Raw genomic sequence first — 23,129 nt, forward strand, 5'->3', positions numbered from 1 at the left:
AACAAATAAATATGGCCCCTTACAGTTCCACTGTTATTAGGATAACGTCAGTAGTTCTACTGATCAAGTACAACTTGATCAGAGGGTGCAATAATTATCTCAAATAGTGTTTGTCATGGACCAAAAAAGCTCAGGGCCCCAAATCTCAAATTTAACAGGCCACTGTTATAGATTAGAAGAAGAAATGAGTAAAATGTATCTAAGTCTAAATCAAGCTTTAGAACTCATGTATTCTAGAAACAAAAAAAAGTCAGTCAACCAACTGAAAAGACAAATCCTTTCCTTGACAATTATATCCATGTCTACATTTTCTAAAGATGTGATGGGAAAGACCCACAAAGAACACATTTCAGTTTGAGCTATTTCATTTTCACTTGGTCTCAAATGTGGACTGTGAATTTAAAGACATATAAAGAAAGGAATTTTATTGCTTGATTTTTTTTCAGAACTTCTTTAGAATTCTAGGAAAAAACCTGGAAACAGGCACACTTGAAAGCACAATCTTCATTTTATCAATGGAAAAACAATCTAAGCACTTTAAAAATGAAATCTTAAGATCTCAGCATTCAAAGAAGCCAATGGATGAATCAGCTCTGTGTGCTATGTGTACATACCCTACATCCGTTCCCATGTTACATTGCTCTGACCAACGTTTCTCAGGAAGTCCCTTAGCTCAGAAACTAATTTAGCTTAGATTCAATGTTTACGTAAATTCAATGAAAACTACTGAACTTTAAAGAGATTGTGTCATATATAAGCCTTTTTAAAGGCGATCCTGTGCAAAACAGTATGATGTAAATGATGGCAACCTGAAACCGAACACTGAAGCCTTGATATAGGAAAGGGAAAGCTGACAAAGGAATGGTCTCAATGTACAGCCTACCCACAGAACACATTCATTATGCAAGCTTAGCAGCCAGCACGTACGATAACTGTTTTTGAAAAGAAACCCTTAGTGATTCTTTCTCCATATATACAAGATTCTTTTTCCACAAGCCTTCATAAGAATGGTGAAAAATAACTACTTTCCCAATCATCTAAAATATTTGATTATAAGCTTTAATTTAGATTTTCCAAGTTTGACTTCGTTTTCAACAGAAAATTCCTTTTACTGCTCTTATTTCATGACAGGCCTTTTATCCTACTGACCACTCTTTTGATTCTATTGACTACTTTTATGATGAGGCTAAGAAAAATCAGACTTATGGAATGCTACAGACCTAAACCTAATTTGCTCTAAATTTTACTGGATATACTTTCTTGTCTTAAGTTTTTTATGAATATAGCTCTTTTCTTTGAAATTATGCACAAGATTTCACAAAACAATAAACAAATGTAAAACTTTCCTTACCAACCCCAACATAATTTTAATATGATTCCCTTCCCTAACAATGTTAATGTAAACAGTAAACATGTAAAACAGTATTAATTAAATGCTAAAGGCACAAGAGTAAAGATGAAGCCTAATGTAATACATATTATGACTGGGTGGATTCCTGTTACCCTTCATTACTGTTCCACTTATTAAATCTCATTCATAATTAGAAATTCTAAACTATATTCCAACTACATCTTCCTGTTTATTTTAGAACAATTACTACTGGCCAGGTCCTTATAAACATCAATCACTTAAGATGTCTAGAAACTATGCAAGCATATAGATTCACATGTCTCACAAATCACATAGTAAAGAATCACATATTCTTTTAAAATAGGTGTGAATAAAAATAGAGGTGAATGGAGTGAATGGAGGCAGCCCTTGTATTATACAAATCCCAGTGTGTTTTCAAAATAACCTTAAACTCTTTAGCAAAGACTCTTAGTTCCGATATTAGAAATGAACACTTTTCAAAACGTTCAATTGAAGCTCTTCAATTCTAAGGAGTCAAGCTTTCTGGAAATCTGAGCTTTAGCATTTAAAATACATTAATATTTAGATATCCCTTCTTAAATTGTTGCCAAATTTCCTTAAGGTAAGGAAAAACCAAGGAAACAGGTTGGCAAGCGCCATCTTGTGGACTCCCTAGAAAATGTTTTCACTCTATTCATCAGTACAGTTCCAGAAGCAAATCATTCTAATCTTCAATACAATGTTCTCAATATTCAAAATGTTACTTTAATTTAAATCAAAGTATTCAGTTTTCCAGGGCCCAAATACCAATAACTGTAGTGAAGTACATTTGTGAATTTATGATCCTTCTTCTAAAGCACTTGGAACATTTATAGCCAAATCATCACATTTGATCTTAAGAGCATCCTCAGGAGTTAGGCTGGAAAGATATATTATGCAATTGTGAAGCTTGAGAATCTTATATACCAAAGGAATTTTATGAGCATTTAGTCAGTGGAGAAGTTAGAATAATTCTCCTAATTTTGTAATGTAGCAAACAGTCTTAGGATAGTACCTTGAATAGAGGCCTTTTGTTGTTTATAAAAACTAAATCGCAAAAGTTAACAAGAATTCTAAAGTTTAGTGGGACTAATAAATAGATACATCCATAGATCCGCTGTGTGTGTCCCTTATAAGAAAAAGTTTACAAGTTGAGTTAGGAGTTAAGGCACATAGTATTGCCCCAGAGTCATGCTCATACGATCCTCTTTAGACTTTAGAAACAGCATCATTTTATTTTTTAATATAATATTAAAGATGAAATATTAATATTCTAAATTTACATAGTGGCCTAGAGTTGCCTCACCACCAACCCCTAAATATGTTTTCTTTGGTCCACCACAATGACTTTTTTCTTATTAGAGTTTTATAAATGACTATTTACAACATAACTACCATAATATTTTAGTTTCCTTGTGACAATATGATAGATAACATTATTTCTATAGAAGCTTTCTCAGGAGCTATGAATCTTTTTATAATAAAGCACTGGAAAATAAAATGTGAAGACTATTAAGTTTCATCTTTGGTTTGCTTTCTTTAGAAAAGAGTATGTAAAATGATAATACAGTGTTAAATATACCAGTTCATTCAAGTTTTCAGCATTAGCAGTGTATGTTTATAATTAGGAAAAAGTTTCAGATGGCTATAACTTAAGGAAATAGATCGGAAATATAGAACATGAGAGTTTAAAGTGGTAGACTTCACTCATTTCAGTTTATATTACCAGTTCTAAGTCTGCCTTAAAATCATAACGTAAGTTTGAAAAAGTGCTGATTGAGAGAATTTATTATTAAAAGTGGCTGCATTTTCTCAATAAAAACATTTAGATATTATAAATTCTTGATCTCTCAATCTAGGGATTATTAATTAAAGGGAGCTTAATTATATTTCCATAAGCCTTCTGTTTAAATTTTAAAATAAATAAAAATTGTACCTTGCCATCTAATTATGGCAGCTGAAAATACATAGTAAGCAACATATTAAAAGTGCCTATTTTGAGCAGAGTTCCCTGTGCTATACAGTAGGTCCTTGCTGGTTACCTATTTTAAATATAGCAGTGCGTACATGTCAATCCCAAACTCCCAATCTATCCCTCTGCTCAGTATTCTGTAATAACCTAAATGGGAAAAGAATCTGAAAAAGAATAGATACATGTATATGTATAAGTGAATCACTCTGCTGTATACCTGGAACTAACACAACATTGTTAATCAACTAACTATACTTCAATATAAAATAAAAATTTTTTAAATTTATTTCATCAAAGAGTTGTAGTTTGCATTGTAAGATCTCTCTCATTCCCTGGTTAAAAAAAAAAAGTGCCCATTTATTTTAAATGTAACCTTACTAATGAAAAAGACTACTTGGGACAGATCTTTTGCAAATTATCTAACATTAATACACGTAGCATACATTAATGTTCCTTCTTCTCCTGGTAACAGAAAATAGCTTATTACAGGACCTGAAACGTTGGATATTTTCTGTAGAGACTTTTATTAACTTTTGATTAAGTGAAAATTACTTCAAAATATCATGTTTAAGTTTTCAAATGCCTCTGTTTTCCCTAAGGTCAATTACGATAACTGAAAAACAAGATGAAAGGAGAAAAGTTTTGATTAGAGGAGTTAAGTCAAAAGGCACCCTGGAGGGGCTTCCCTGGTGGTGCAGTGGTTGAGGGTCCGCCTGCCGATGCAGGGGACGCGGGTTCATGCCCCGGTCTGGGAAGATCCCACATGCCACGGAGCGGCTGGGCCCGTGAGCCATGGCAGCTGAGCCTGCGCGTCCGGAGCCTGTGCTCCGCAACGGGAGAGGCCACAGCAGTGAGAGGCCCGCGTACCACACACACACACACACACACACACAAAGGCATCTGGAGCTGAATGAGGTCTCACCCCAGAGAAACAAGGGATCTGCGAGTGCAATCACTGCTCCTTCCTTCCCATCCTTCCCCAGGTTGTGTGAAAGATTGAGAAAAAAGAGAGAGCAAGAGCTCCTCTGTCTGGAGAGACGTAGAACAGCAGGTGGGGCAGGGGCAGCCCAAGAAAGAGGCTCTTGTCTCTTCAGAGAACTGCAGAGCCATCTGTCTGGAAAATTCAGGATGACAGGCCTCTAAGTATTCTGCAAGTCTCCCTACTGTAGAGCAACGTCTGTTTCCTCCTTTTTGTTACTGTATGATTAATCCATCTTGTTCTTTTTTCTTGTTCTTTAGAAATAATTTATCCTTTTAAGTTCAACTAAAAGAGTGAACTGACAAGTTGAGAATCATTTCTTACTCAAAGAATATAACGTAAAAGTCTCTGGTTCACTTTTCAACGTTATGATGAAGAAAAAACACACGAAATTTGCTTTTATGGCTCTCATCTTTAACTACATATTTTGCACACATATATAATGAGCATTTTTATAACATCTAAATCTGAGAATATTAATAAATGTCATCCAAAGACTTAAATAGGTAGGCTCACAAAAAGCAACTTATAAGAGTGGCAAAATCATTTTCATAAAAAAATTTTTCACAATTAAATGAAGTATTACTGTCAATACATGAAATGTCCTATAAACCAGACTTCATCTTTCTTTTTGGGTTTCAGCACATTCTGAAAAACAATCACTAGCATTAGCTTTTTGGTCCACTGCTTAGTGACTTCTATTCAGCAACTTTAGAAACACTTAATAAGCCAGTTTCCGAATGGCGGACTAATATACAAGTCCTATGAACTTGGCTAACTTGGCTAACCCACCGAGTCCTGAAAGGGAGCTTGAACAAGGTAGGGCTCTTCACCATCTCCTTGCTAGTGGCCTGAGAAAGTCTAAAAGAGCAGAGAACATATATGAAATCAGGAGAACCCATCATTTCTCTTACTTTTAGCACGGTCTCTCCACAAGGAGGGAGAATATTCTGTTTTCAGGTGAATACTGGACACAGTGCAACATTAAAGGGACCAGCAAAACAACCTAGATTAACAAGCCCTGTGTGTGTAGTATCTACTGTTTAGTGCCCCTTCTCCAGGATTAAGAGGATTTCTACAGAATAAAAAGCAATATAAATTCAACCAGAATTTCACCAGAAACTTTTGGAAAAAGTCAAGCTAACAAAAGCAACCAATCACAAAGTAAATGACATATCTGCCCTTGACATGCATCAATACTGCAGGAATATATGCATTTCTTCCTTTAAAGACTGAAAATAAGATCATCAGACAACAAAAACAATATATGAGAGATTTTGAGATATGTTGATTATTGTTAACTTGTTTAAAGTATTATAAAGTTATAGAAAAAAAATAGAGAATGCTTTATATTTCTACCCTGGAAACTGTTCAACTATGGAAGTATTGTGGTTTAATAACTCTTTTATTCTCTTAAATATTTTCTGAGCACCTGCTATGTGTGAAGCACTGTGCCAAGCATGGTAAGGAGTACAGAAATGAGAATGACTCTTCCCTAATAGGAACCATCAGCCTAGAAAACATATGATAAAGATACATTACTACTATGAAAGGAACACATTGACAAATGTCACAGGAGATTCATGGATAAAATGATAAAGAAGATGAAGGGATTCCTTCTGAATGGGTGGCAGGAGGCGGAAGGTATGGATTGCGGTACTGAAACGAAAGGCAGAGCAAGAGCTGGAAATAGAGAAAGGAACAAAACGGAAGCTATTGCAGAGATCAAGCTGCAAGAGTTAGCAGCTGATTGGGTACTAGAGGCAAGGGGAGGGGGGACAGAAGGACAAAAGCTAAGGATTTGGGGCTGGGAATGTGTGGAGTCAGAAATGTCCACAGGAAATCCTGATAGCGATTTGGAGGGCATGGAAGGGCAGAGCTGGAGATGGAGACTTGGGAATCGCCCACACAGTGCTCACTGCTGAAGCCTCCATATTCCCAAGTGAGAAAGGAAGGTCAATTCCTGAAAAGCAGTTAACAGTTAGGGGAGCAAACAAGAGAGAACTGAGGAACAGTGAAAGGGAAGAAAAGAATAGCTAGAGAATACAATGTTTGAAAGACAAGAAAAAAGTTTCAAGAAGAAAGAGACAATCAAAAATAGCAAATAGTGCAAAAAGATCAAACATGATGAAGATGGAGAAGCCACTGTTTACTGGCTATGAATTGATAAAGCACTTCCAAACAGAGGCAGAATGGAGGCTCTTCTTCACCAAACTTTAGTTAGGCTCCTCTAAGGGAGGAGCTCAACCTTGACCCCTGGCCTTGCCAGGCCTGCACTGCCCAGTTTTAGCAACAATTCTAAGTCACTTTAGAAAGAATCCTGCACCCCTGATACCTAATCAAATTCCTCACCCCCAGCCCTTGATATTTGACCACCTGGCCTACCCTCAGCAAGAATCCTGTTAGGTCAGTTTAACAAGAACTCCCCCTATCCTTGTCTCCTCTTAGTAATTTTCCATCCACTGATCACCCCCCAACCAATCTGCTCCTTGACTATAAAGCCCCACTTATTCTTATATTCGGAGTTAAGCCTGATTTCTCTCTCCTACTGTGATAGTCTTGACACCTATTGCAATAGTCTTGAAGAAAGTCTTCCTTGTTGTTTCAACAAGTGTCAGAAAAGTTTCTCCTTTCACAGTTGTCAATCTTTTTTTCACTAGAGATTAATGACATTCACAAATGTCTCATAACCAATAATGATAAAATATGGTGGCTGAGAAGAGAGAGTGTAGAGGAGGGGGGGGGTGTATACAGAATGCCATTTCAACAAACCTCTGGTAAGAAGAGGGCCACTAATAACTCAGGATGGCATGAGAGGGTTCTAATGCCCTCATACAGAATAGGAAAGCATGGCTATAATCAGAGGGAAATGATTCAGGGGAGAGGAAGGAACTAATGATACAAGACAGAGAAAAACGAATTCCCACGCTTACTGTTTTTAATGCATTGTATCTTTTTGGAAACCACCTCAAATTCCTTCTGGAACAATGAGAGGTATTAATAAGTAATAAATAAAATTTTCCTTTTCTTTCCACTTAAAAATATGAATGCTGAAACTGTTGCTTATATCTGCTCTTCTAATGAATATACAAAAACTAACAGGAATGCTCATGTAGCACACAAATTTATTATTATGAGAGAAGGATTATATTGTTTTTATTTTCTGACCTCTAAAAGGTTGTTAGCCATTTTCATACTGAACTCCTATTCAATTTGATTATGTTCGCTACGGTGAGGGTAAAGCATGAACAAACCAAGCTAATTTATGTGCAATTCCTTTGTACTATTGAAATGAAAAGGAACAATAGTTTAATGAAGTGGAATTTGTTATCTAATTATACCAAATAATTTAGAAACATCTGTGGATGCTTAGTAATACTATATTTAAACCTCAAAGAATCTGCTCCCAGAGAGATTTCCATTTTATTCAAGCCTTTGAGAGCTTCCAGTTGGGGATTCCATATTAGAGTATGGAACCAAGGGATGGTACGATGGCACATTTACCAAATTTTTTTTAAAATGAAGAAATGAACAAAAAAATAATGAAAAAATAGAGAGTGTGTATCATATGCATTGGAGCCTTAAAATTAACTTCCAAATTTAAGGAATACAGTAGACTACTATAACATCATACATTCATTCAAACCTTTATTGTTTAGCTATTGAGTGGCTGCATCACAGTGGCAGTTGTTAAGGACAGAAAGAACTCCATAGCTTTCCCATTAAGGAACTTCACCTAATGGGGAAGACAGGACAATATAAACTAACCATTATATCACCACATGAAAAGTGGCAGGGCAGAGACATATATACAGCACTATGGATGCAGAAAAGGTGTAACTAACTCACAAAGACCACATAGAAGAGATGACTGTTCAAGCTGAGTTTTGCGAGATGTGTAGAGGGGAGTGGGGCAAAGAAGGGCTTGAGCAATGATGCCAAAGCCACGTTGGGTACAATCCCTTCTGGAAACTTCAAGTCCTTCAGCATGCCTGAAGCACAGCCTCTGAGGAGGGGATAAGATATGAGGCCAAATAAACAGGTAAGCAGCAGTCCTATCTTTTTTTTTTTGGCCTCACTGAGTGGCTTGTGGTTGGGATTGAATGCAGGCCACCGCAGTGAAAGCCGGGAATCCTAACCACTAGACCACCAGGGAACTCCCAGCAGCAGTCCTATCTTGACAGCCTTATATGCAAACTAGGGAATTTAGACTTAATCTTAATGGTGATGGGGACTCGCTGGAGGATTTCAGGTAGGGAAGCGAATTGTTAGACTAATAAATTTCTAAGAGGCAGGTCTGAGTTTCCAATTATGGACACTAATACAATAAGTAAGAATAACCCAAAATAATAGAGGAAGAAAAAAGATAAGTGTTTAAATTGATTGAAGGTTGTTCACAGGATAAGTGTATAGAGTGACAGTCCACTGTTACATGTTTATTCTTCGCTCATTCACTTATTCACTCAATAAACTTGGACTGAGCACCTACTATGTGCCAACCATTGAGCTCACAGTCCTTGATATACTTTAAGTGTCATGGGGGCTGGGCTAGATTTGACTATATTCTGGATTACCTCCCAAAAGAGAAGTAAGCCTTGGCCAATGTGTTTTTTACATTTTCAGAGTGCACTAGAAAGTACCAAGTGCCCAGCACTATCAGAAATCTATCTGCTCTTCCCTGTACCTCCCTGAACCAGATCTCTACCAGAGCATTCTCAGACAAAGTCTACAGTGGCATGTGACATATATTTAGCCACACATACAAACAGAAATATTACAGAACCACTTTTTCAAGTGGGTCAACAGACTTGTGAAAAAAACAGAGAAACTCTGTTGGTATCTTGGATCTTTGCTAATAGTTATCATAATAATATTAGTAACAATATTAGCTGCTATGTATCTTTAACCACCGTGTTAAGGGAATTAATAGCCCCTGTTTACATATAAGGAAAATGAGACTAGGATTTAGAGCTGACACTTGGCAGAGAAAGGACTAAGCGTAGCTCTCTTACTCCAAAATCTAAGCCCTTTCCTCTGCACTTCATGCTATGGAAGTATCCTCCACGAGCTTCCCATCTCACTCAGAGTAAAATCTGAAGTCCTTACCGTGCTTTACGGTCAGGGCCCTACATAATCTGTGACCCCGACACTCCTCCTCCCCCAGGTGTCTCTTTGCCTGCACCTCCTAGCGCTTCCCCAGCTCACTCTGCTCCAGCCACGTTGCCCTTCTTCCTGTTTCTCAAAACTGCTGAGCAAGTCCCTGCCTTAAACCCTGTTCCACGAGGTGATTCCCCATTTTCACAGGACTCTTTCCCTTACTTCCTTCTAGTCTCTGCTCAAAATCCACCTTACCACTCTGCTGCATAGCTAGCCCCATCCTCCTCACCCTGCTTCATTTTTCTTCACAGCATAAGCCCCCTGGCACATTGTACGTTTCTCTCTGTCACCATCCACTGCATATGTAAGTTCCTTGAAGACAGGAACTAATATATACCTCGCACATATTAGGCCCTCGATTCATCAAACAGATGAGTAAACAAATCACTAGGGCTTCCCTGGTGGCGCAGTGGTTGAGAGTCTGCCTGCCGATGCAGGGGATACCGGTTCGTGCCCTGGTCCGGGAAGATCCCACATGCCGCGGGGCAGCTGGGCCCGTGAGCCATGGCCACTGAGCCTGCGCGTCCGGAGCCTGTGCTCCGCAACGGGAGAGGCCACAGCAGTGAGAGGCCCGCGTACCGCAAAAACAAAACAAACAAAAAAACCCACAAATCACTAAATAGGAAAACACATCCCAGGCTACAGAGCTACTCCTTAGGAAAATTATGAAAGAGTAGGCTTCTTGTTTCTGCTTCCTTCTCCCACTCTACCATCCACTCCTTCCCCCTCACCCCAGATGTCCTGAGATTTTATACTGCTTTGCTTATTACACCACCACCTATAACACAGGTCCCTCTTAGTAATGCCCCACCCTCCAAACAAAAACTTCCACCACTTTCTTTTCTCTTACAGTGTAGCTCCCTCGGTCAAAACACTTGTTTGTCTTACTACTTTAAGATCTTCAGTCCATAAATTAAAATCATTCTTCCATGCTATATGAAGATAAGTATCTATATTTAGCATGTTATTCTTTACAGGTAATATGCTAAAAAATCATGCTTTAATTTTAATATAATGGTGTAAAATTCATTTGCCATAAAAGACCTGCAGGGGAAATATTTCAGTCAGGCAGATGTTTACATAACCCTCAAATGCACATCTACCCACATACCTGTTGTCTGTCGCACCAATTACAAGCTACTTCAAATCCTAAAATCATCTCTGACAAAGTAATCTCACCGCCATTAAGGAGCTGAAAAACAACATTCTGTATAAAAAGTACAAGACAGAAAGAATAAAGGCTGAAGGTATGTGTTAATCGCAGAAATGGGAAAATCAAGAAAGATTAGCACTTTAAAGAGGACGCATTCCGTTTTTGAAATGTCAAGTTTGTGGTCATAAAAATCTATTCCAGTGCAGATAATATGTTTCTTGGACAACATCCTTTTTCTGCTTGCTTTACACCGTGAAATATACAAGGTCCAATGAAATCCAAAGGTAAAAAGTCCCAGTGGAAAGGGAAAGGAACCACTTTCAGCACAGCTGGATGAAACACAATGAGGTGGTCCCACGCCACCAAGCTGCTGGCGGCAGGCCTAGCCTGACTCACCTTCCCTTCTCCCCCAAACTACTCCATTGTCTGGCAGTAAGTCTTTCCAAGAAGTGCTTGCTTTTCTGAATTTAAAACAACCATTCAAAACAGGTAGGGGTATCTTAACATATCAATTTTTAAGTTTGTTTTTTTGTTCCTTGAGGAATAAAAGAAAAAAAAAAAAACTTTCTAAAAACATGGAGAGTTCTAAAGCTTCCTGTATGTAAAACCACTCTTTTAAAAATAGTATTTTCTGAATGAAGTTTTTTCTATTTGCAATCCATGGTGTCTGCCTCTTTTAATCTAATGGTTTGGCATCAGACATTATTTTATGGTTTTGAATATAATATAGAAAGTTACAAGAAAAGCATTAATTCAATTTGGCAAGTATCTTTTGACTGCCTAATAAGTGCAAGATTCTGTGCAAAAGAAGATGCTGGAACAAAAGTGATCAGCTTATCTCCTGAACAAATTAGCTGTTACTCAACAACAATAACAACAACAAATTAAAAATAAATAAAAATAAAAACAGTATTTTCTGTTTTTACAGTTTAAATGAAGTAAATTTTCCTTCCATTCAATCTGATTTCCTACCCTCCCCCCATGATTTTATTAATACAATCTTATATTGAGATGAAATCACATACCATAAAATTCACCCTTTTAGAGTACACAAAGCAGTGGTTTTAGTATAGTCATAAAGTATTCATCCTGCTTTTCAAATATAAGGAGTTAAATTAGGAATGTATATTTGTAACTTTATTTTGTCAGACATGATTCTTTTTTAAATATCAGTTTTCAGTATAAAATATGGTTACATCATTCTGCTTTCTTAGTTTTTCCTACTCTGTTTTTTAAGTAGTTGGGGTAATATTAATAAATAAAAAAGTCAAAGTTTATGGTAATAATTTTCTATGTAAGAATGATTTATGACCAGTAATTGGTTGTTAAGGCCAGACTCAAGAATTTGTCTTTCATCCGATTTGCAAAGCAAGTTCAATGACTTCATTTAGATTATATATTGCAGATAAAATGTTCTTTAAATGTGCTGTTACTGATACTTTATAAGAGTGAGAAAACATCAATTACCCATATCAAAGGATATTATCATTACTAGAGGAACTTTTGAGAAAAGCTGCACACACCCCAGCCCCAGCAAGAAACTCTGTGTCATGGCCGCTCTCAAGATGAAACAAACTGTTAATATTTAAGCTAAATCAATCTGGTGAAAAACATATAGTTTACTGTCCTTATGTCATTCCTTCAGAACTATTATTATATGACATATAAAGCACAACCAAACAGTATTTTTCTGCCTAACTAATTATCTTATGATTGCTTTAGATTAGTCTAAAACATGTATTCTCAATGGGGATAAGATTGCCCTCAAGGGAGCAAAACTTAGCTTCTGGGAGTCAAAATCTTTACTCTTTTTATGCATAAAGCAGACAAACATACAGCCCATAAACAGAGTCTCATGGAGAGAACAATTAAGAAAAAAATGTCTAAAAGGCTTCTTACAGAGGGTGATTTTTAAAAAAACGGTTGGGCTTCCCTGGTGGCGCAGTGGTTGGGAATCCGCCTGCCGGTGCAGGTGACACGGGTTAGTGCCCCGGTCCGGGAAGATCCCACATGCCACGGAGCGGCTGGGCCCGTGAGCCATGGCCGCTGAGCCTGCGCGTCCGGAGCCTGTGCTCCGCAACGGGAGAGGCCACAACAGTGAGAGGCCCGCGTACTGCAAAAAACAAAACAAAACAAAACAAAACAAAACAAAAAACGGTTGAAAAATACTGATCTAAAAGAAACTGAAACTCTTCTTGACAGATATGTCAAATGTTTGTAATTACACATATGACTATCTTCTATCTTCAAAGATTAGAATGCTTATGGGGTGGTTATTTGCAGGGACAGATGTGCCTCAAAAGACTGCATAACCAACATTCCTCTTACACTGTACACAGGTGGTGACTATCAGAGGTATAACAACTATAATTCTTTTATCTCTCTTACATAGTACCAAGTCTCCAAACATTAAAAGAAAAAATTCTAAGCTGAGATGTTAACTTTTTGACACCAGTTAAAAAAGGAATATGCACAAGTACTGAAATAAGGATGGTGATTTTAATGACAGCTGAAAAGATGAAACATTCTAAAAAATGTAGCTGGGCTATCACCATCAGAGCACCCTGCTGCTTAGGTAACTCCCTCTCATATTCCTTGATGAGCAATGTCTGAAAAACTAAAATGTCAGCAGAGAGTGTATTCAAGTGGGAATTTCCTATAAAATTAGCTTTTTGTCAAAAAAATCGTCCTGAAAATATACAGTTGTCTTTTTAAAAATACATTTTAATGCCAGGACAGTAATGGAAATCAGAGCATTTCCTAACTGTATCACAAAGAATACTCCATTCCCATTTAACTGCTCCAAAGGATCTCTGCCAGGATCCCATCGGCAGGTGTGTCAGGATAGTGAAAGATGCCAAAAAGAGCTGCATAATGAAAGGTTTCCATGGGAGGAGAAGAGTGTAAGGAAAGAATGTAAGAAATTACAGCGTAATCCTAAATATCAGAAGTGATCTATGGCAGTGATGATGGTGAATAAATGGTAAGAAGAAAAAAAGGCGGGGAGCAGGGGCAATGTCAGAGCCAATTCCACCCAGGTAGAGAAGAGAGTTATTCAGGTTTAGCTAGACTAGCTGAAGTGCAACTGAGTTCCCAATCTCATCAGTTGGCCGGGCTATAAACCAGAGCTCCGTTTAGCTATAAATGACAGAAATTCCTGCCAAGGGATGACCTGACAGGATGCTTTTTCCTCAGCTCTGGCAGTGGTTACTTTGGGGAGGCTTAGGTAGAAACTCTATGGAGCTCTGACCTTGATGGCTGAAAAGTCACACCTGTCTAGTTTCTTGTTCCTACCTTCTCTTCACCATCTCTTAGAACTTTATTTCATTGTTCCTCGGTTCTAGGTTGGTTATTAAGAAGGGATATGAGGTACTTCTGACTAAGACCAATTAGTTAAATAGTAATATCTAAAATAAAATCTATTTCTTCTAACCCTTGGGGACTGCTCTTAACATATTCAAAGAACTATTTTGAACTGGGCAAGTTTGAGCAAATCTAATATTTATCATTACTATAATAGTCATTAAACTTGAATGTGTCTTAGAATCACAGAGAGTTCCTTTAAAATCCCCTTCCTCTAAAAATGCAGATTCGTGCTCGCTTCAGCAGCACATATGCTAAAATTGGAACTACACAGAGATGTTCCTTGCTGTTCTATTTACAATAGCCAGGACATGGTAGCAACCTAAGTGTCCATCGACAGATGAATGGATAAAGAATATGTGGCACATATATACAATGGAATATTACTCAGCCATAAAAAGAAACGAAATTGAGTTATTTGTAGGGAGGTGGACGGACCTAGAGTCTGTCATACAGAGTGAAGTAAGCCAGAGAAAAATAAATACCGTATGCTAACACATATACATGGAATCGAAAAAAAAAAAGTTATATAGAACCTAGGGGCAGGACAGAAATAAAGACGCAGACGTACAGAATGGACTTGAGGACACGGAGAGGGGGAAGGGTAAGCTGGGACGAAGTGAGAGAATGGCATGGACATTTATACACTACCAAATGTAAAATAGATAGCTAGTGGGAAGCAGCCGCATAGCACAGGGAGATCAGCTCACTGTCTTGTGACCACCTAGAGGGGTGGGATAGGGAGGATGGGAGGGAGGGAGACGCAAGAGGGAGGAGATATGGGGTTATATGTATATGTATAGCTGATTCAGTTTGTTATACAGCAGAAACTAATACACCATTGTAAAGCAATTATATTCCAATAAAGATGTTAAAATAAATAAGAAATGAATAAAAATAATAAAAATAAAAATGCAGATTCTGTGGGTCTCTGGGCAAAGGAATCTACATTTTTAACCGACATCTCAGATGACTGATGAGTGGTGTGCAGCCACACTCTTGAGATCAAGTGCTGCTGTCATTACTGAGAAAATAGCCTCTGCACACAGATATACTTTGCTTTACAACAGAGAAATGTTCTAAAAAATTGTAACCAAATTGGATTTTGCAAACTAAATTCTATATTCCCACAAGATGACTTTAAAATTTTAGAGATATTTTATTTATCCTGAGGGGTGGGAGTGGTTTCTTATACCTTCTAGAGGTCAAATTCCATGCTCTTCCATTCCTCACCTCTACCTCAGTAGTTAAAGATTTAATAATTTAGGAATCCATTTAAAGGAGCCTCATCACATACTCCATGTCTCCCCAATTTATCTGTTTTATTCATCGAAGATATCAGTCTTTTAAAAGTCGTTGATTCGTAAATCTTATCTTTGAAAACAAACCTTGAAAATGCAGACTATCTCTTTAGGAAGGAAAGTCAAAAATAGTTTTAAAGCGAATTTACTGCAGTAGATTTTACTACTATGTATTAGCTACAACAATGTAAGATAAATGCTTCTTCAAAAGAAAATATCAACTATGAGTAAAGCCATCATTTTTAACTTCTATACCAAAAAAAGTCCACACTTAAGGAAATGCTTCTATTAAGTAATGCATATTTGATACAAGGTATTGAAAAACAAGAGATTTTTATTATTTCTTTCAGAGAAAGAAGAAACATTTTTAAAACACTCATGGAGAACCACCAAATAAGAAATGTCATTTCTAGTGCTGTGGGTATTTGGGCAAAGTAAGCATAGTCCCAGACTGAAGATTGACAGAATATGTCCTAGGCTCAGTTTTGCCACAAAAGGGCCATGTGACCTTGGGAAATAACCTCTCTGGGTCTAAATTTAATTCGAAAAATAAGATTGTTAACTAAAAGTAATTCTTTGATTTCAGCAGATTAATTCACTCTTAAGTATTTACATTAAAAAGCACTGTGGTATGTGAATCCTGTAATGTGCTTGATCAAATGACATTATTAAAATGTAACTGGAAACCTGATATTGTGGTAACTCACTAAGACTGTCCTTGTAGCTATCAGGTACATATCATTGGACTTCTCTCCTTTGAAAAACTGAATACTTTGATCATCTAAATTTTCACATATTGAGTTTTCTTAAAGCAAGGTACGTAAGTACCACAGTCTATTTCTGTAAAAGAAAATAAAGTATTTTTTCAGTCCTTCTTTCCAACCCATTGTCCTTACAGACTCTGGGGAAAAACAAAACAAAACAAAAAAACCTTTAAGTCTTAACCACTGAAATAATGTTACATTAATTACACCACAGAAATAACACTTTCGTAAAATACTCAAAGATATTCACCTGAGACTACTTATCTAAAGTACCAACTTTCTTCTGTCTACTCTATTTGTTAGAGCAACATTTTCAATTTTAGCAAATATTAAAATAAATTCACCACTCATTCTTGTTTCCAAAGGAATATACCGAGTCCAAAAAATTCCCCCCAAATCCAATAGGAATCAACACAGGCATCTGACAATTCCAGGGAGGTTGGGATGCACAGACATCTTGTTCAAAATGAATAAACTTTCCAGGACCTTTATTTACCGACTTGAGAAACATAGGTTTGGAAACAACCAGCTAACTTCGCTCCCAAGTTGGCATCTTAGAGAATCCTCCGTTTACAAAACACCCAGGACCTCAGAGCCTCCCTGCCCAGAATTGGCAAGGGGAGCACACGCCCATCGGCCCTGCCTGGAGAGGAAACAATGGGAGAGGCGCGAGGGAGCGAGCCCGGCGCCCCAAGCGGCCCAAGTCCGCGGCCCCGGCCCGCGCCCGACACCGCCTGCGGCGTCCCCTACCCAAGCGCGCCGGCCCCCGCCCCCAAGCCCCGCGGCGCGGCCCACCTGCAGCGGCGCGGCCAAAGGGCTGCACTTACCAAACAGGGTCAGGGCCATTGTAAAGGCGTTTGGCAACTGCTCGCCGCCGCCCGCCGGTCCACGCGCTCCTCCCAGGCCTGCCGGAGATCACCGCATCGGCCCGATGCGCTCACACCTCTGAGGGAGCCGGGAGTCGGAGGGGCGTGGTGGGGGCGCTGGCGCGCGAGGAGGCTGCAGGCCGGGAGGCAGGGCACCGCTGCAAGAAAAAGTTATTTACGCGTTATTGTCAGGCGCACCCGGACAAGGGGGGGCCCGCTAGCCCTCGGAGAGCCGGCACTTGTCGCTGCCATCTGTGCACAACGCGGAGAGCGCGCGGGCGCCGGTACCTGCGAGGCGGGGAGGCTTGGCCGCGGCGCAGTGGCAGGAGGAGAGGCGACGCCGCAGTGGCGGCGGCGGCGGCGGCGGCGGCGGGGAGAGGAGCAGTCTCGCAGAGCCCCCGGCGGGGCGCGCTCACTCTGCATCCCGCGGCCTCGCAGACGCCATCTTGCGATAGCGTCTCCCACTGGATCTGCCGCCGCGCCTCCTCCCGTCTCCCCCTAGGGCGGCGTAGCCCTGTGCGTTCTCATGGCAACGGGCGCGCGCGGGCGCCGGGGGCGCGCGCCTCTCCAGTCCTGGGCCGCTGGAAGCAGCCTGGGCCGCCCTGGAGGCTGCCTCCTGGAGTCAGGGAGGGGCGGGGCAGTGTGCGTTTTCGCTGAAATCCCCGTTTTTTTCTCGAATGGGATTTGTGGAGGCGCAGAGAGGAGCTGTTACTCGAAAGAAGAGTCACTGGAGGATGCTCTGTGAACACAAGGACCCAGCCAGGGTCATCTGGGGATCGGGTTCGTTTGAGGATATATCTCTCCCCCGGCGCCTCCGGGGTTAACGGAGAGTCTGGAACCCTTGACGTGAAGCTATAGGACTCCGGGAAGGGAGCCTAGAGTCGAAGAGAAGCACTGAATGTTGCTTTCCTCTCCATTTGGGCTTAGGAGTCACTAAGAGTAGTTCTGGTCAGATTGTCGTCGGTTAAAAAGCATCTGGGAATACCTAAAATCATTTGTTATAAGTGCTTAAACCTAATTTTCTTCTTTTTACACCTCTTTGACATTGCCTCAGGAAAAAAATGAACATTTCTCGCCGATTGGCACTTCTTTACTACAAAAGAGCTTTTTGCATTTATCTGATAATCACTGGCAACATCCTTCTTTCTGTGATGTTCTCTGATCGCCTCTGTCCTTGCCTTAATTAACGAGAAGCCATATAACGCCTTGAGATTATCAGCCAAAAGATGTTACTGAAAAGCTCGGTTATGATGGTTTTTGTCGTTTTCATTTAATGTATTCAAAAATTCAGTATTCCCTAGTTGCTATGATTGTTTCCTGGGGGTTTTTGTTTTGCTTTTGTTTTTAACCCTCTTTTTTTCTTGTTTCTCTGCTTAGGGATTTGATACTATTTCAGCATCTAATCATGTAGATTTTCTCTTTGGTTCTCATTTCGTCCTGGCTGCATCTTTCATCTTTCAGTTCCTCAGGTTCCCTAATGTCATTTTCCTCTTCTCTCTACTTTTCAGCTAATTCTTTTATGAATATTATATCAATATCTTCCATTTAATTTATCTTGAGGATCAAAATCGTTATAAAAATGAAAATTACTACTTCAAATAGAACCACAGTTAATTCATCATCCTTTCACAGCAGACTCAAAGATCAGAAGAAAAAGAAAAGCAGGTTGGAAGGAGGAGCCAGCCTTTTGTTTCACATCAGTTACCTCAAGAAAAAAAGAAATAGTAAAATAATTCAACATCAGTGGGCAAATATTTAAGATGCTATATGTCTGAAATTTTCTGATGTAGTAAAATGGCTCTCCTTTAGCCACTAATATCAGAATAAATCTTGAAATCCCCAGAATTTTAAATCTTTAATGAAAAGGACTCGATTTTGAACAGGCTTTCTGCTCGTGAAAAATTACAAACACACAGCTCATGAAGATAAATGAGACACTCAAGAAGGCTTTGTGGGACAGACTTTAGAACCGTGTAAAGATTGCTGCTGATCTGCTCACAACTAGATAAAGCAAAAACTAAAAACACCACTTACTCTCTCAATCAGAGGTCCCCAAACTTTGGGGTACCTGATTTCCCTTTGAAGGTCAATGAAAATACTGTCTCTCTTCCTAGAAAATGTTTATGTGTATACATACAGCCACCAACATTTTTTCACACTATTTCAGGGGTATTATAGACTATTCAGGGACCTTAGTTTAGCCTCCAGATATCCTTTTTAATCTAGGAAAGTTTTTGCCTTTATAATTAAATTTTTAAAAAATTCTCCTTTCATATAGAAGCATGGAATTTTGAACAGAAAGGGACCAAACCCGCCAATATACAGATAAGGAATCTGAGGGTGCAGTGGTCAAGAGTTTCCCAAATGTGTACACCTATATAGTGGCAGAACTAATAGGAGAATCTTAGGCATCTGGTGTTATCCCTGACCACCTCTCCCACTCTCCACCCCCCACCTATTTACAGGGTACATGGTTTGAATTTAAAAAGAAAAATCTGTTTAGTATTAGAAGCAGAGTTGCAAGGGGGGTGTTTTTACCTCAGCCATTTTACATGTTTGGGTCTTCTTGTAGTTTGGGAAGTTGAATTTTGTCCAAAAGAATCTTTCTTCACGTGCTCTTCAACTCCCAATTATGTGCCCAATCAGGCTAAGAGACACTTTTCTCCCTCTTTGTTAAGGTCTCTTTGAGAGGTAACAGAGCATCAAGGTTTTGATGCTACAGCTCAGCTTGTTGGTAATTCTCTCTATGCTTTGGAGAGATATCCTAGGGGTGAGTCAGAGGGAAATTAACAGTCCTGTGCTCAGATTTAGCCTCCCATTGTACAGCCAAGCTTTGGCTGGACCACCTTTGCACTCATTAGTTATGGCTGATCACAGCTGAATCCTAGTGACAGCCTCAGCTTGGGCTCAGGTGGGGACCATCTTCCCCTCCCCTTCCTCTTTTCCATACAAGTCTTATCACCCTCACCTCCCCCACACACACACACCCCAAGATGTTTTTAGGATACTGTACTATTTAAAACAATACAGCTGAATGTTGCCGTGTTTCCCTTTTTAAGCATCTAGCTTTCCACAAGTCATTCTTTCAATTGACTTCCTAATGGTTTTATCCTCTAACAAAATGCTTTCTATACTTGATCAAAGTGCTATGTCTTGAAAATAATATTCATTTTTATAAATTATCCAATGAGGAATAGAGTGTGTTTCTTTTCTCACTTAGCTGGAAATTAAGGAGTAGGCTTTCTGCTACAGATTCAATGTAAGGAAGGGTGTTAACCACTTGGGGGTGATTATTATGGGTGGTGCCTTAGACTGTTTATTAACAGGGCAAAAAATGAATTGACTTTTCAAAACATTTATGTTTTCATTCAAAGATTTAATTTTGTGCTTAAAATGTAAGTACCTAGAAGGGCCAGATTTGTTTGCTCTGTTGCTAAATAGTTGTTTGATTTTCACACCTATGTTATACTCTTTCTGGTTCTTATCTTCCTCATTTGTAAAATAAAGGAATGGGACTAAGTTATCTCTAATGTTCCTTTTAGGTTTGACTGTCATTCTATGACATTTTAAAAATATATAAATCAACTGGATTATGGATAAAACAGAAGAAGACATTTTAATTTGAATATTCAATATATTTCAGTGTTGGTATATCTAGTGAATTTAAGCATCTTATGTTAACTAAGAAGTTATATTTTATTAAAACACATACTGTGATTTCATCTGCACTATGTTATACTGAGGTTATAGTTATTGTATAGAGAGCAACCTTTTTTTCAGTTTTAACAAGATTAAAATTTAAAAGATGCACCAAACAATCCATTTCAAATCTACTAAAAATGGTTTCTCGTTTTTATTTAAGTTTCGTTGACTAAACAGAACTTAGACAACCCTTGAAAATTTTTTTCTACATTTTAAACTAATGACTTATCACAAGTGTTTTGGGTTTTCTTTTTGTTACTCATTTAGCTTCATTCCCATTGGTAAACATTGATTTGTTCCTCAGTTTTGAATGAAACAGAAATTAATTAGGCAGTTTCTGCCTCACAATAACAAGTTAAAATTATAGCACTTTATCATGTCAACACAGCTTTAAGCACTAGGAATACCAGTGCTATTAGCAAAGTTCCCAAAATAGTGCAGAAGGTTTGCTGTTGAAAAAATCAGAGTGTATTTCTGCTATGATAGAAAATTCTTCTATTCCTCCTCAGTTATACTGATTAAGGTTTAAATTAGTTATTTAAAATATTCACTGTAGGGACTAACCTGGTGGTCCGGTGGTTAAGACTCCAAGCTTCTACTACAAGGGGTACGGGTTCCATCCTTGGTCAGGGAACTAAGGTTCCGCATGCCGTGAGCCAAGGCCAAAAAATTTTTTAAATAAAAAATAAAATATTCACAATATGTGACATTCTCTCCTATGTTTATGTTACCAGTTGAAGTATTTATTTCCATAGTGTGGATTCATTTAGAGTAGATTTGGTCTGTTTTTAATAATGTTTTCCTTAAACGCTTAATCTGGATGAATCTCCCCCCCCCCTTTTATCTGAGGCTTACCTGATGTTTGCATGGAATTTCATGATTCATAAATAGCACTTTCACTGGGCAAGGCCATTTGCTTTGTAACAGAGGCAGCATTTACTCTGAATATAAGGATTTAGACCATGAAGCTATTTAGGGAAAAAAAAAGAATATTTATGTCATAAGCTGTAAAATTGGCCTTCAAGCTTAGATGATTCAAATTAATGTTTACGAGAGTTAATTGTGTTCTACTGACCACCAGAGGGTGTCTAAATTTTATCCATAAGAGTAATTTTGGATCTTAGAAATGAAGTAAAATTTGAAAAATACATAAGGATCCTTATGAATTGAAAACTTTTTTAGTTCCCCTCCATAGTGCTTCTTATAGTAGCAGAAGATAATCCCACCAAAATTATGCTAAAAGGGGAGGTGGCTATTGGCCGGTGGGGCACCAATTTGGAATTGCATGTTACTGAAGAGTTGCACATTACAGGACAGTGTTTGCGCAGTCTTCATTATATCACTTCCAATGTTGTAGAAGGGCCCAGTGTGTGTGTGTAGGCGTATGAAGACAGAGGAAATTGAAATTCAAAAGCAGAATGAAAAGGTTTTCTATCCCTGACCCAGGGTAATGGATTTCTTGTTAATTGCTCAGCTTGAAGAGGAAATTTTAGTTCAGTAGGTGATGGGACCAGAGATATTACTATGAACCCTAGGTTAGAATCTTCTGAAAGCCACTGGTCCTATATTTTAAATTTTGTGGTATAATTTATTTTGACAGATCAAAGTGACCACTGGTTTCAAGTGATCAGGAAAAAAGAAAGGGTAAAAGAGGTCTGTTTTTAATTTGTTTTGAAAACACGTTTAAGAGAATTCTTATTTCCTGGTAAATAGTATAGCAGAGCTTTTGGAAATTTTTTTATGGGTTTAAAATCAAATACGTTTTCCAATACACACCAGATAAAAAGTACAGCAATTATGGCTCCTCTCAAGTAAAAATTTTTGTTCTGAACTATAATCATGTTATAGTACTTTAGGCCAGCATTTCCATTTGTGTGTATTTTTCTGAGGTCACCAGGCATAACTAATGCACAGTGTAGCTAAAAGTCTATTTGACTTGAGCAGTTGGTTTTCTGCCAGATTTTGTTTTCAAGAGGGTATAAGAAGATTCAGCTACAAATCAAATATCCTAACATGGCCATGGCTTTTCAGGTTAATGTGGGTGTCCACAATAAGATGACTTATTCAAGTTGATTACGTTGTGAGTTATAAATCAGCAAAATAGCTATGAACTCTGGGTGAGAATTACACAATCTCTAATTGAATAACAGAGCTGAAAAAGAGGGAAGTGTATTTCCATGATTAAAAACACAGTCTGGGCTCAAACCTTGTCTACCCCTGTGTTGGATTTTTCACAAAGCTCCTTTGTATACTATTGTAAAATAGGACTTGTATTAAACATTTAAGACAATGTACTGATTGGAATTTATCCACCCATCCTTAATCCAATCAACAAATATTTACTGAGTACTTGTGATATACCAGGCATTATGCTAGATTCCGGCAAAGGAGTCAACAATGTATCAAACATGTATCCAGATCTTTAAAAATTTGCAGCCCCTGGGGATGAGTCATAAATGGGACAATGACAGGGCCACAAGAG

General features: G+C 38.5%; 1 protein-coding gene across 7 annotated transcripts in view; it reads right to left on the bottom strand.

Annotated features, from left to right (window-relative positions):
* CHN1 (chimerin 1) overlaps positions 1-17,620 on the bottom strand; it is a 193,196-nt gene extending 175,576 nt beyond the window's left edge. For 2 of the 7 annotated variants that reach the window (XM_067026326.1, XM_067026331.1), the window contains exon 1: positions 12,551-12,707. In XM_067026326.1, the coding sequence (XP_066882427.1) occupies positions 12,551-12,692 (142 nt within the window). In that variant the 5' untranslated portion in view covers positions 12,693-12,707. Of the gene's footprint in view, positions 1-4,284; positions 4,347-12,550; positions 12,759-16,906; positions 17,104-17,233 lie in introns of those variants that run through there. The other 5 variants (XM_059055309.2, XM_067026327.1, XM_067026325.1 and 2 more) reach the window with 5 other exon arrangements.
* Between the last annotated feature and the right edge of the window lie 5,509 nt (positions 17,621-23,129).

Source organism: Kogia breviceps, chromosome 2, assembly GCF_026419965.1.
Source record: "Kogia breviceps isolate mKogBre1 chromosome 2, mKogBre1 haplotype 1, whole genome shotgun sequence".
Taxonomy (NCBI): Eukaryota; Metazoa; Chordata; class Mammalia; order Artiodactyla; family Physeteridae; genus Kogia; species Kogia breviceps.